The sequence below is a fragment of the Mustela erminea genome, chromosome 18 (assembly GCF_009829155.1).
Source record: "Mustela erminea isolate mMusErm1 chromosome 18, mMusErm1.Pri, whole genome shotgun sequence".
Taxonomy (NCBI): domain Eukaryota; kingdom Metazoa; phylum Chordata; class Mammalia; order Carnivora; family Mustelidae; genus Mustela; species Mustela erminea.
The window spans coordinates 32,127,537-32,140,974 of NC_045631.1; the positions used below are offsets into that span (position 1 = coordinate 32,127,537).

The 13,438-nt window shown below is 40.5% G+C and overlaps 1 protein-coding gene across 5 annotated transcripts in view; it reads right to left on the reverse strand.

Moving 5' to 3' along the window:
- Positions 1 to 459: 459 nt before the first annotated feature.
- STXBP4 (syntaxin binding protein 4) overlaps positions 460 to 13,438 on the reverse strand; it is a 175,559-nt gene continuing 162,580 nt past the window's right edge. For 3 of the 5 annotated variants that reach the window (XM_032319769.1, XM_032319770.1, XM_032319775.1), the window contains one exon: positions 8,866 to 9,191. In XM_032319769.1, coding sequence (XP_032175660.1) covers positions 9,044 to 9,191 — 148 coding nt within the window. In that variant the 3' untranslated portion in view covers positions 8,866 to 9,043. Of the gene's footprint in view, positions 1,591 to 6,836; positions 8,222 to 8,865; positions 9,192 to 13,438 lie in introns of those variants that run through there. The other 2 variants (XM_032319773.1, XM_032319771.1) reach the window with 2 other exon arrangements.

Below are 13,438 nucleotides of genomic sequence, written 5' to 3' on the forward strand. Positions count from 1 at the left end.
TTGGCTTACGAAAGCTTGGCAGTCTTTCAGAGCAGTGGACTCACCTCGGCCCCCTGCTACTGGTACACCTTGACCTACTACCCTGGCTTGCCCAAGACGGAGGAGAGGTTCCCAGTTTGTGGGACCTCCAGTTTTAAAACTGGGAAAGTCCTAGGGTAAATTGGGATAAGTTGGTAACCCTCACATGACTTGGGAAAGTCACTTCATTTATCTGAGCCTCTGTTTGTTCATATGCAAAATAGAAAGAATGAGTACCTGACTTCTCTACCAGGTTATTGTGAGATGCTAACTTTAAATTGTAACTTCTATATAAATGTGAGTTTGGGGACATTATTATTAACAACGATGATGAGGACGACGAGAAAAGCCAGGTGGTGGGAATTATGGAGGGCACGTATTGCATGCAGCACTGGGTGTGGTGCATAAACAATGAATTCTGTTACACTGAAAAGAAATTAAATTAAAAAAATATTTAAAAAATTCGTGAAAAGGCTCAGTGCTATCAAAGGAAATCATGCAGTTGGAGGATGTGTATGTGCGTCTGATTGCACACATTGTTAAGATTGCGGTTTCAATTTTGTGACAATAAAAATATAGGCACCTAAGAATGTAATTTTTGTCTTTGGCAGCCTGTTCCCTGGGAAGTTTTAGTTACCTGGATCCCATGAGAGGCTAGGGGAATGATTCTCAACCTTGTTATACTCTGGAATCACCAGGAATCTTTAAGACAGAGGTGCCTGGATCCCACTCCCAGAGATCCAGACTTAATGGATGTGGGCTTTGGCTAGGCTTTGTAATTTTAAAAATCTCCCTGAGTGATTCTAATATGCAACTGTGGGCCTTTGTTATATGAGGGCTGGACATCACGCCCATGGGGCAGAGGGAGATTTGTTCATTTGTACTCACAGTCTAATGAGCTCACTCCACAAGGGGAGAATCAGGAATGCCTCCAAGGCAGCTGACTTCTGATCTCCACAGGACAAGAACTCACATCTACAAAGAATGATCAACCAGTCACTCAAGGTAGTTAATACTGTGATTATTACTGTTTTTCTAATTTAAAGGGGTCAATTCTGGATTTGGGTGGGGGGTTGTATTTGTTTGCAAGGACTGCTGGAACCAAGTACCACAAACTGAGTGGCTTAAACAACAGAAACTTACCGTCTCGTGGTGATAGTGACTAGAGGCAAGTGACTGAGGTGTTGGCACTAGGGAAGGTTTTGTTCCAGGCTGCTCTCCTAGCTTCATGTAGCTCCTTGGCTTGTGGTCATATAACTCCAATTTCCACATGGTGTTCTCCCAAATTTCCTCTTAATAAGGATACTAGTGATATTGGATTAAGGCCCACTCTTGTGACCTCATTTTAACTCGATTACCTTTATAAAGAACCTATCTCCAAATAAGGTCACATTCTGAGGACGGGGAGCTTGGAGAAACTAAGAATTTGGGGAGGACACCATTCACCTCCTAACATGAGAGAGAGTCACAGTTTCAATGTGGGTGATGCCATTCACATGGGCTATAAAACGCCATGGTGGGATGTGGTCAAAAGGGACAGGTGTCCAGTCTAGTCTGGTGGGAAGGCAGTCCCTGGTGGGCAAAGGAAATGCATGTAAGTAGGCCTATTCACAGATGATTTCTTATTGATAAATCAGTATCTTGGTCGAACGTTGTAAGAGACGAGATTAAAAAAAAATCTTTAGGCAAAAGAAGAATTTTTAAAAGGAGTTATTAACTTCCTTCTTGATAGGAGTATCCCAGCAAAGCCCTAAATAGGTTTTGGTTAGGAATGCTCTAAAAGGATCCTTTTCTTTGAAAGATGGCTGGACTGGAAGGGTTTGTAAGCTCATATTGACTCTAAGGTTTTGTGCTTCCTGCGAAGTCGTCAGAGGCTCACCTGATGTTTTTGGGCGATGTCCTGCACCAGGCACTAGGTCCAAAGGAAGAATCCTACAGATCTGGCTCTAGGTACAAAGAGTTAATGTGAAAAACCCAATGAGGCATTTGCTCCGCTAGACTCCCTCGCCATTTTCACTGCACAAATGTTTTCAATGGAGAGAAAACAGACTCAGGATCTTTGACGATGGCACCGTATAGATGGCAAATTCGAGCACCCTGTAGGACGCCTTACTCAACGACACTGCTGGGCAATAATGAAGTTGACATCCAGTACGGCAGTGAAGGCCTCAGGCTGCTCTACCATCCAACCTGACCCTCCCCAGAGGATGGAAAAGGAAATATCCATCTGTGACAACTCTAGCTTTTTGGTAAGACAAAAATCCTAAAAGAGCACCCTGTAGAGTGACTCTGCCCCCATAAGTGGTGGAGACAACAGATACTAAATACGTCCTTTTTGTTGTTGTTGTTTCCACAATAATCAATATAATCATGAGTAGACAGGTCAGTTTTCATTCATACCATAGACCAAGGATTCATTTTTCCGGCCCCGATAACAATCCAAATTTTTACTAGGTTGTATACAGAGTTTTAAAACAAAAATCTCCTAGAAAATGTTATGGAAAATACATATAATCAAAGCAGATATACTTTTTTCCATACATATATATATATATACACATAAAATTACTATATTTATTTTTTCTTATAAAAGACATGCTTACTATAGAGAACTTCTGACGTGCAAAAAAAATGAATAAAATAAATTTCACTAATAATGTCATCTAATATTTTCCTCAGGTTCTTTTATGGTATTTATATATTAAATACCATTGGTATCAGGTTGCATACAGAATTCTGTTTTATTTTCATTTAATGTTATATCGGGAAACTTCCTCTGGGTCATCAAATATTATTAAATATTTTCCATCATGTTAGGAACCATATTTTGTTTAGACATTCTTCTAGTTTGAGGCACATAGGCATTTATTACTATTTTAAATAATGCTTCAGGAAACCTTTCAATGCAGGATTTTTTGTCTAAAATTGTGATCATTTGTATGGATAAATTCACAGTAGTAGAATCACAGGGTCAAAAATATGAATATTTTTAAGGTTTTCAGTGGATATCCAAAGAATGCTTCCCAGGAAATTTATAGTGATTCGTATAGTGATTTATCGACCCTGAGAATACTTGAGAATATTAATGTCATGTATCCTCACTAACATAGAGTATTATTGTGTATTAAAATACTTTTTTTTTTTTTTAAATCATATCTCAGGTGCCTGGGTGGGTCAGTCGTTAAGCGTCTGCCTTCAGCTCAGGTCATGATCCCAGGGTCCTGGGATAGAGCCCCGCATTGGGCTCCCTGCTCAGCAGGCAGCCTGCTTCTCCCTCGCCTACTCCCCCTACTTGTATTCCCTCTCTCACTTTGTCTTTCTCTGTCAAATAAGTGAATAAAATCTTTTTAAAAATCCTGTTAAAATTTTTTTTAAAATCCTATCTTAGATAAGTTCTCAAGTAATCAGTAAATCTAAGGAAGACTTGTATCACAGGTTGGGAAGTTTGTTTCCAATTTCTTTGAAATTGGCAGGAAAGAAAGCACTGGAAAAAATTATTGAAGGAGTCTGGGTTGTCTGCAGCCTTAAAGATTCACTTCACAGAGTGAATAATACAGAATTATCTACCCTGGATCATTTAGACATTTGACTCCCGTTAATGTGGGGGTACAAATAACTTGATCTCCTTCAAGTATTTTCTGTTAGCATTTTTAGGAATAGCTTTTAAAATCATTCTGATTGAACTAAATAATTTTTCCAAAAGGGCATTTTGTTTTAATTTGCTAAGGCATTTCATCTTTAACTCAATTTTTAGGTTGGGATGATCCAGGGACAAGGAAATTTGATCCTTAACTTATGCCATATTTCATTGATTCTAAGACACCCATTTTTCATTTAAATGTCTTTGAACCTGGGATGTGTAACAGACGTTGTCGGTGCTCTCAGATCCCTCTACCACTCTTGTGAACATTAGCCCTGTGGGCTTTCACTCCTGACTCCCAGCACCTGCATCCTTTGTTGGAGATGCAGGAAACGACTTTTTCTACACAGAGCTAGAAGCGCCTGGAAATGTACATCTCCCTCTAGGCTTCCTGTGCTTAACCAATGACTAATGGTGCAGGGGTATAAGTACTGTGCACTCCCTGGCCTCTGGCTTGTACAACTGAGACAGGACTTACACTATCTCCAGAGCTTCCCTGTGGGGCCGAGCCCAAGGGCCCTCCAAACCCTCATACTGGGTTTTGCTTGACATCACACCCTGACATGGGTTTCCCTCTCTCCTTTTGTGTTCATCCTATTTCTCTATTTCCCTACTGTTTTTTCCCCCCTAATTCACAGAAATCTTCATCTCTGGGGAACCGAACGTATTACAAGATGTATCTTATGATCAATGATGTCTTGCAGTTCCGGCTGGCCACACAACCATAATGATATAGTCATCTTTGCCCATGCACGCATGAGCTTGTTTGTTTCGCCTACAGCATGGATGAACCACTACACTTTTGCTTTTCAGTGAAGAAAGCATTTAAGGACTATTTGAGGAAGGAATGTGCATCGTGATTGCTGTCTAAAAATCTTCTATTAAGTCCTTTTAAAAAGATAAAAAAAGAAAAGTGCCAACACCAACACAGCAGAATAGATGTCAAAGACTTGGGAGAAAAATCCTAGAGACAGAAGTGGACCATTCTTTCAAGAAATGCTTCATTTTGATGGCAGAAGATGTACTGTGAAAACATGTGGATACAAAAAGAGACTCAGAACTGAGTTCCATTCTGAATATAAAGTTTTAGGAACATCACAATTTATTTGTGTTTCATTTTCCTTTTTATGTGTATATACTTGATAAAAATCTATGTTCAAACAGCTCTTAGATTTACTTTAAGGGGCCATAAGACAGAAATTCAAAGTACTCTGTCATATTTTAAATGTCTTTTTTCATTTTTAGTGATATATAGTATAATGGAAAGTCTTATAATGGATAGAGAGAAGTTGGACGAAATACTCGTGAAGAATATACTACCCAAAGAAACAGAAGGAATATAATCAATGAATAATCTTGACAACATTGAGAAAACAGGTTATTTCACAGATGTCTCATCTACGGTTCACAGCAGGAGATCCACTGGTGAGGGAGGACCACCAGTTTGGTCATATTCTTGAAATTTTGCAGACTTTAATCTATTAAGCATTTCATACTCCTCCAAAGTGTGTATATGTGTGTAGATGTGGTACATGTATGCACACACAAACACCTTATTTCTTTCAGATTTTCCTTAAATGGAATACTTTTACCATTGAGAGAAGTAATCCATGCATTCATTTAATTTGGTGCCAGCCTTTTACTTACTTTTTGTGAAGATCACAAAACTATGTATAACACATGCGATCCCCACACAAAAATAAAACAGCTGGCATTTAGATTAAAGGCATTGATTATGTCCCTGAATGGTGAAAGTGTTCAGCATATAGAAATAGGGGGCCCCTGGTTGGCTCAGTGGATTAAAGCCTCTGCCTTCGGCTCAGGTCATGATCCCAGGGTCGTGGGATTGAGCCCTGCATCGGGCTCTCTGCTCGGCAGGGAGCCTGCTTCCCCCTCTCTCTGCCTACTTGTGATCTCTGTCTGTCAAATTAAAAAAAAAAAAAAAAAAAAACTAAAGAAATAGGATCTGCCCACCAACATCATTTCATATTCCATTTCAGGGAAATACTTGATCTGGACTGTCTATACGCCAAGGTAATAAGTCTATTATCCACCCAATTTGTTCTGTCTTCCTGTTTTCTCGTCCTGTATTTTTGCTGATGAAAGATGGATTTCTCCATTGTGAAACAGCAACAGTCGAGCGATTCCGGTGGGCTTAGTTATAGATGGCATAATTTCTGCACTTTCAGAGTACTGTGGCAACACACAGCTCCCTTGTGCTGAATCAATTCTTTAGCAACATGATTAATTAACCTGTGTTCGAACGCTGTTGCCTTGAAATGCCCTAATCTTGTATTTTGCTTTTAGGCTTTTTCTACCCTTCCATGCCAAAAATCATTTTGTGTTTTTTTTTCAAAACCTTGGGCAAATGAACAATGTTTGAGTACACGCTTTATAATCCTTTCACTGCAATCATACTGTGAGTTTTATGGCCAAATATAGGCAGTATACACTTTCTTCTTCAGCAAAATACATTATGTTGTTCTAACATTAGTAGTACTACCTAGTGTAGACAGGTTTAAACTCCCACCTCATTTTCTTTTTCATTCACTTTTTCTCTACTAGAAGCAGGAAACAGCTAAAACAGTTTTAGAGAGCAATAAACTGCCTTAAAATTTTTTTTTGTTTATTTATTTTAGAAAAAGAGACAATCTCCAGTAGACTCACCACTAAGCATGGAGCCTGACACAATGCTTGATCCCATGATCCTGGGATCATGACCTGAGCCAAAATCAAGAGTCAGCCCCTTAACCAACTGAGCCACCCATGTGCCCCAATAGTAAATTACTTTAAAAATGTATTCTGTGGGCGTCTGGGTGGCTCAGTGGGTTAGGCCGCTGCCTTCGGCTCGGGTCATGATCTCAGGGTCCTGGGATCGAGTCCCGCGTCGGGCTCTCTGCTCAGCGGGGAGCCTGCTTCCCTCTCTCTCTCTCTCTCTCTCTCTGCCTGCCTCTCCGACTACTTGTGATTTCTCTCTGTCAAATAAATAAATAAAATCTTTAAAAAAAAATGTATTCTGTGATTCACAGACCTGTACCCCTGGGGATAAAAATATATGTTTATAAAAAATAAAAAATTAAAAAAAATGTATTCTGTAATCATTTGTGAATTACCGTACCATGCCTTGTGTGAGGGATAAAATATATATATATATATATATATATATATATATATATATATATATATATATATATATATATATATATGGACTTTGACTTACAGGGCTCCAAGTCTAGTGGAGAGATACACGCCTCTGTTTGCTGGCCAAATTATTTGCCAATACAGTGTAATAAAGGCTTTATTAAAAGGTTCGCAGCTAGAGGGGGATGGTGTGGGATTTTAGAGTGTGACTCCTCCTAGCTAACATTTTCACTCTCCAGGGTTCTAGATAAAAACCCCCAGTGCACCAGAGAGACAAAGAGGAAATAGACTCTTTGAGCCCGTTTTCTGTCTTCTCCTTTCCCTCCCAATGATATCCCACTGATCCCCCAACTGCTGGTGTTGGGTGCGATAGCCACAGTGAGAGAGACTAGTTGGCTTTAACCAGACTTTCGTTTTTTGTTACCCCATGGAGAGAGGAAGCCCAAGAACGTCGGTAGGACCCGGTTTCAAGCCTTTAAGATGCAGTAACTCAGCACACTGGGTAAAAATAAATTGGTAAATAAATGTAGTAACCCAGTGTGCATCTGGACAGACAGGTCAGCAACTTGTCTTGGGGTGGAAGTTCTAGGTTCAACCCTCCCGAGTGGGAAGAGGGGCCAGATGCACATGGAAAACATGCAGAAGTGGCTTTTGTAGAGCAGCGGTGCTGGGCATGGGTGGGGGCAGAAGGTGAGGAAGAGGTGAAGAGAAAATGCATCTTGAAGGCTAGGAAGGGTTAGATGAGGAAATGAGGCTGGAGAGAAAGTGGAAAGGGTGCTAGGGAACTACTGAAGAGTAGCAAGGGGGCAACAGACTCAAATATGGGCTTCAGAAAGATAATTCTGACCGATACGTGGTCGGCTTATTAATGGGGACACGTGTGCCAGAGAGGCAGGAAGGCATAGTGCCTTCATTGCCATTATCCGGGTAATAAATGCGAAAGGCCTGAAAAACAGATAGGCAGTGTTTGCATGGAACACAGGATTTAAGAAATATCCTAGAAACAGTACCTGCCTTATCCTTTGTTCCAAACTCACCAAGCATAGAAGTCATTGCCCGAGGGGGGCAGAGGCAGAGGAAGGCCAAGAGTGTTACTCTAAAGGAGCTTTCTCCACGTAGGGGTAGGGATTAATGACCTTGAACCACACTAATCTCTGCCAATATGCAGTTCCCTCTGTTCTTTGGAGTCACTGCTATACTCCAGGAGGTTTATCTAGTGCCAAGGCACTCTGGGTTTGGATGGCTGATATCACTGTCCAAACCGAGTTTCACTGGGAGGCCATGTGGATTGAATGGAAAAAATCCTCACTTACGTCCTGTGGGGTTTCTGTTACTCTTCACAGAAACCAATTTGATCTTCCACACTGGACCACACACACGGGCTGGAGGAAGCTCAATGACGTGGTCCAAGGCCCCATCTGCCTAGACACACAACGCAGTCATTTCCATCCTAGGGACAATGAGGAATGGGTCTCCTCTGCTCTCAAAGCTAATATAATTGGAGTTTTGCTGCTTCCGGAAAGTGGCCCAGGATGGGGGGCCCAGGCCTCTTTCTCAAGAGTCCCCACCAACATTTTTGTTCTTTCTTCCCACCCACAGCCACAGGAATTATTTCCTAGATGGAGAGTAGGAAAGCCTTGCTTTTCCTCCTCAGACACAGCCACAAAACTTTGATCTAAATCACAATTCCTTTCCGGTTCCCTAAGGAACCAGACTTTTGAAACTCGGAAAAGGTACATGCTGATCTCACACCCCGTTCTTGAGGCAAGAATATTAAATGGCCTACCAGTTCAAATACGTGATAAAGAAGCAGGAGAAAGAGGGGCGCCTGGGTGGCTCAGTGGGTTAAGCCTCTGCCTTTGGGCTCAGGTCATGATCTCAGGGTCCTGGGATCGAGTCCTGCATCAGGCTCTCCGCTAGGTGGGGAGCCTGCTTCCCTCCCACCCCACCCCCGCCTCCCTCTCTGGCTACTTGTGATCTCTGTCAAATAAATAAATAAAATCTTAAAAAAAAAAAAAAGAAGAGGGAGAAAGAAAACAAATGAGAAAAAGCTTTGGTTAATTTCGGTTGCACTTCCTTTATATAAACCATATTCACGTGGGGGCTAGGATCATGTCTGTTTTGCGTCGCCGTCTCTAGTAGTTAGCAAAGTATCTGGCGTCCAGTAGCACATGTTGAGTGTTTAAGTGAATAAATGAATGCAAATGCATGAGAGTTAAATTGGGGACTAAGCCTTGGTAATGGTTAGTACATTACCCATTCAACTTGGCAAGTATGTATCAAACACCTACTATGTGACAGGCAATGTATGAGATCCTCCTTGATGGTGCTAGATCCTTCCTGCTGTAGGAACAAGACGAATAAATCCCAGCCTTCGTGGAGCTTACTCCCACTGTTAATAGGGAAGACAATAAACAAACAGATCATTACCAACTGGTAAGTAATGGAAAAGAAACAGCGAAGTAATAGAGAATAATTTAGTGACGTGGGAATGGGGGGTAAGGGGGTGCAGTGAGAGCTGGAAATCTGATTGCACTTTCCCTCAAACTATCCCAACCCCCAAACGTAAAAATGAAACTTAAAAGAAGTTACAAAAGTAGTGTTAGTTAAACATAAAGTCACATGAAGAAAGTGCCTACATAATTTCATGTAACATTTAGGTGATCATCATTCAGGCACACGTGGATAGTTGTGTTTAAAACAGCTTGAGTATTTTATTTTTATTTATTTTATTTCTCGAGTTAAGTTTCCATGGGCATATTCTGTTTACAGTTCATTTCCTCAAAAGCTACATGCAGTAGAGTATGTAAATTGTTTTAATGGTAGTTCAGTTCTTTCTGTTCTGTAGATGGCAAAATTTATGTTTGTGGGCCCCTGAAAAAGTTGCATTTCACTTTAGCAGAGAAAATAAAAATGTCCATTTCCCCCCAGAAAAAGGATTATATTTTCTAATTTTGCAAACACTTTATGGAGGTATCATTTGATTCTGTATTTTTACAGCTGCCTAGCATTTATTATTGGAGAGCCCCTTCTCACAGTGTGTTTCTCTTTCATTTCTAGTCAGGGGGTGTTAATATTATTTTGGAATTATTCGAATTTGAGAGAGTGATAAAGGGCCTCTCTTGAGGGGTTCTTACTAAACAAACCCCTGACTTCTTACTCCTTTAAAGAAAAATAAGGGAAAAAAAAAGGAAAGAAAGGAAAAAAGGTTTTAGATTATGAGTTTCTTGGTTTGGGAATCAGAACTATTTGGTGTGTTAACTTTAACACCTTGCATCTTGTCACATTTGGCAGGTGCTCGGGAAATGGTCGATAAGTTGAACTGATTTGGGAAGAGTCAGGGGATTACCCTCCTCCATATACAGATGGGGAAACGGAGGCTCAAAGAATTTGTAGATGTGTTTGCATTGTGCTTTGTACTTTACCAAGGGCTCTCACTCAAGTTAGCTCATTAAGAGTGGGTTTTCACCACCATTATATATAAAGTAAGAAATGACAGTAAAAAGAGGAGAGTAATGATGTGTTCAACAGACAGTAAATTAGTCATTGCCAGACTCCCCTATAGATAGCAAAGCATTCTCTGCTGCTAAGGGACAACTAAAACCTAATGATGAAAAAAATTCAGGTCCTCAGACAATGATAAAAAGAAGATTACTCTTCTAAGGACAAAAACAATCAGAAAAATTATTGGCAATCTTTGCACTAAAAAAAGTCATATAATACATAGAAAACAAACTCTCCTACACTATTGGTGGTGGTGTAAATTGGTCCTATTTTAATGGAGAATTTTTGAATAGCTACCAAAAACTAAAATGAACAAACCTTTGACAGAGCAATTTGCTTTTATGAATGTATTCCCGCTACAGACCTACTAGCACAAGAGGCCATGCGTATATGAAGAAAAGGATTTAGTGAATGTAAGAATGTTCACTATGACATTGTAACAGAACAACATGTAACAGCTTAAGGGTTCATGAACAGACTGATGGCTGCCAAAACTATGAGTTATCTGGGTAGTGTTATTTTACATAGACATTTGAAGTAGAACAATCTATATATTGACATGAAAAAGTGACCCCAATAAATTATGTCAAAAGCAAGCTGCTGAACCCTTAACTGTTAATCAACAGTTAACTTTTGATTAACTTTGAGTAAAAAACACTCATCAAAGTATTTGTGATGACTATCTCTGAAAAGTGAGATGAGCTATTTTATTCACTTTATACAATTCCATACTACTTGATTTTTCAATGGAAATAATTTTCATATCCAGATGTTAAAGAGAAGCTGTTCCAACTCTGGCCACCTGAGATTTTTACTTTTTAGCCAAGAATAAGAGGACGCAGGAAATGGATCCTTTTGTTCTACTTTGCTATAGTGCCTCAAACTGTGTCTGGCACACTGTGGGTGCTCAGTAAGTACCCGGGGAGTAAAGAAGTAAGGATGACTAATCCTGGTCACTTTTTCATGAGGTGAGGTGGAAGGACATAAGAATATTTTCTAACCCTAGAATCTGAGCTAGTTGTCAATGGAGAAGCCTATCACATCAATAGGGCTGACTTATGTTAAAGACTGACTGACTAGATAAATGTTTATCAACTCACCAAAAGATTATCTGGGGGTTCTACTTGCATTAGATAAGGATTCTTAATGAGTCTCCACCATGTTTGAGTGTCTCTTGGGGGTATTTATCTGTTGGGGTTGGAGGTCACAGAATCATAACGAGGAAGAAACCCCAGACATGCCAATTCACATCCTGAACCTTCTCGGTACCATTCTCGTAAGGCGTCCAGATTGAGCACTTCCTGGAACAGTGCTTTCACCTGCTCTGGGGGAATTCTTTCCTGGTGAGCCCTAAATCCCAGAATGTTCCTGACTGCACAGAACTGGAATCAGTCCCTTTGAAGAACTGACCCACAGACCCAACTCTGCCCCCAGAGTCACACACAATGGATCTAAGCAGCTCTGCAGAGTAGTTTGAGAGAACGGGCTGTGCCACACCTGCCCTGAAATCCACCTTCCACGTGTAGGTAGGTGACCTGTGACCCTTAGGCAAAGATTAGCAACGCTCTCTAATCCTAAATTTCTTCTTTACAAAATGGGGATGATTATAGTTTCTACCCTATGAGGTTGTTTTAAGAAGATAATAAAGTAACCTATGCAGGCTGCCCATCCCAATGTATGTCACAAAATGACCAACAAAGAATATCACTACAATTTTCATAGGCCTCTTCCATGAGGTATTCCATGAGGCAGGCAGGCAGGAAGAGGCACAAAATAATAGCAAAGTGAACATATGAGGTGTCCGTCGGTAAAATGCATGCCTGAGGACCTTGATTTCAAGTGACTCTGGCGTCTCCTCTGTGTTTTCTTCACTTAGAAACAAATTAGAAAAACACTCCCAGTAGGGGGAGGGAAATTTCAGACCATTAATTTAGCAAAAACAAAAAGTCTGCACTTTCACAATTATAGACACTAACTTATAAAAGTAACTCCGGATGTTTGAGAATCTCACTCACCTCCGGGGGACACAAGGAAAGAGCTCCCTCAGGGACTTCTCTCAAAAATTGCCTCCCTGAAGCTGGCTAATATTCACGTAGCTGTCAGGAGAGGCACGGGTTTTCTTCAGCCATTCTGAAACTTTTCTCAGGGCTAATGACTGCCTATCAGCCTGGATTTGACTTTATGCTATTATTGAAGATGTAAATTTTAAGTCCTATATATAGTCAGGCGTGAATGGGGGGAACACAACATAGACCTATATTTACGATACAGATCCCTATTACGTGCCATATGAAACTTAACAGACTAGGAGACTTCAGGATTTAGGACTCATTTTTGACCTGGCCGCTAACTCAATCTGTCATCTCTTAGGATCTCAGTTGACTCATCTGTAAAATGGTCACAACTGAGAATTCTTATATTCTAAGGAGCTCTAGGTTTGCACAGCTGTGCTGGGGGCTGCTTTAACTGGGCTCTCAGGTTTCTCTCTCAAGTACAGCAGCAATATTAAAAAAAAAAAAAAAAGAACACAAAAAACAAAAACACAAAAAAATCCTGTTACATATATTAGGATTCTACCTAAGAATTCATTTTAAAAATGAGTCTTTTTCTCCAAAAGATGTTTGAACATCACTGAATCCCAAGATCCTCAAGCTTGGGGTCCCTTTTTTTGTCCCTGTTTTTCAGAGGTGGGGAGCGAGTGACGAGAACAAGGAGGAGGAGGAGGGAGGGCGTGGTGAGAAGAGACCATGGTGACAAACGGTAACTTCTGGGTCTTACCAGCCATGGTCTGGGAACAGGGTATTCCGATTAAGTAATGATTATTACTCACTTTCTTCCTAAGTATGTTACCTAACAAGATCAAAATAGTGGATATGAATAAATCCTTTTATACCATTCAGTGTGTACCTAACTAATGCCCAGGACATGTAAACTGATGTCCTGCCCACTCCACCCTAGTGGCCGGCCCCAGGTTTAAATCCTTAACGGAGAGAAAATCTGTAGCCCTCCAAGTCAACGGCTCCTTCCTTCCAGGAACTGTTGAGTGGCATCCTTACAACAAAATAGCTTAAGATGGAAAGTAATCAGTTTGGAGGGTGGTATCAGCAATCACTGAGACCAGTCTTGAACTCACAG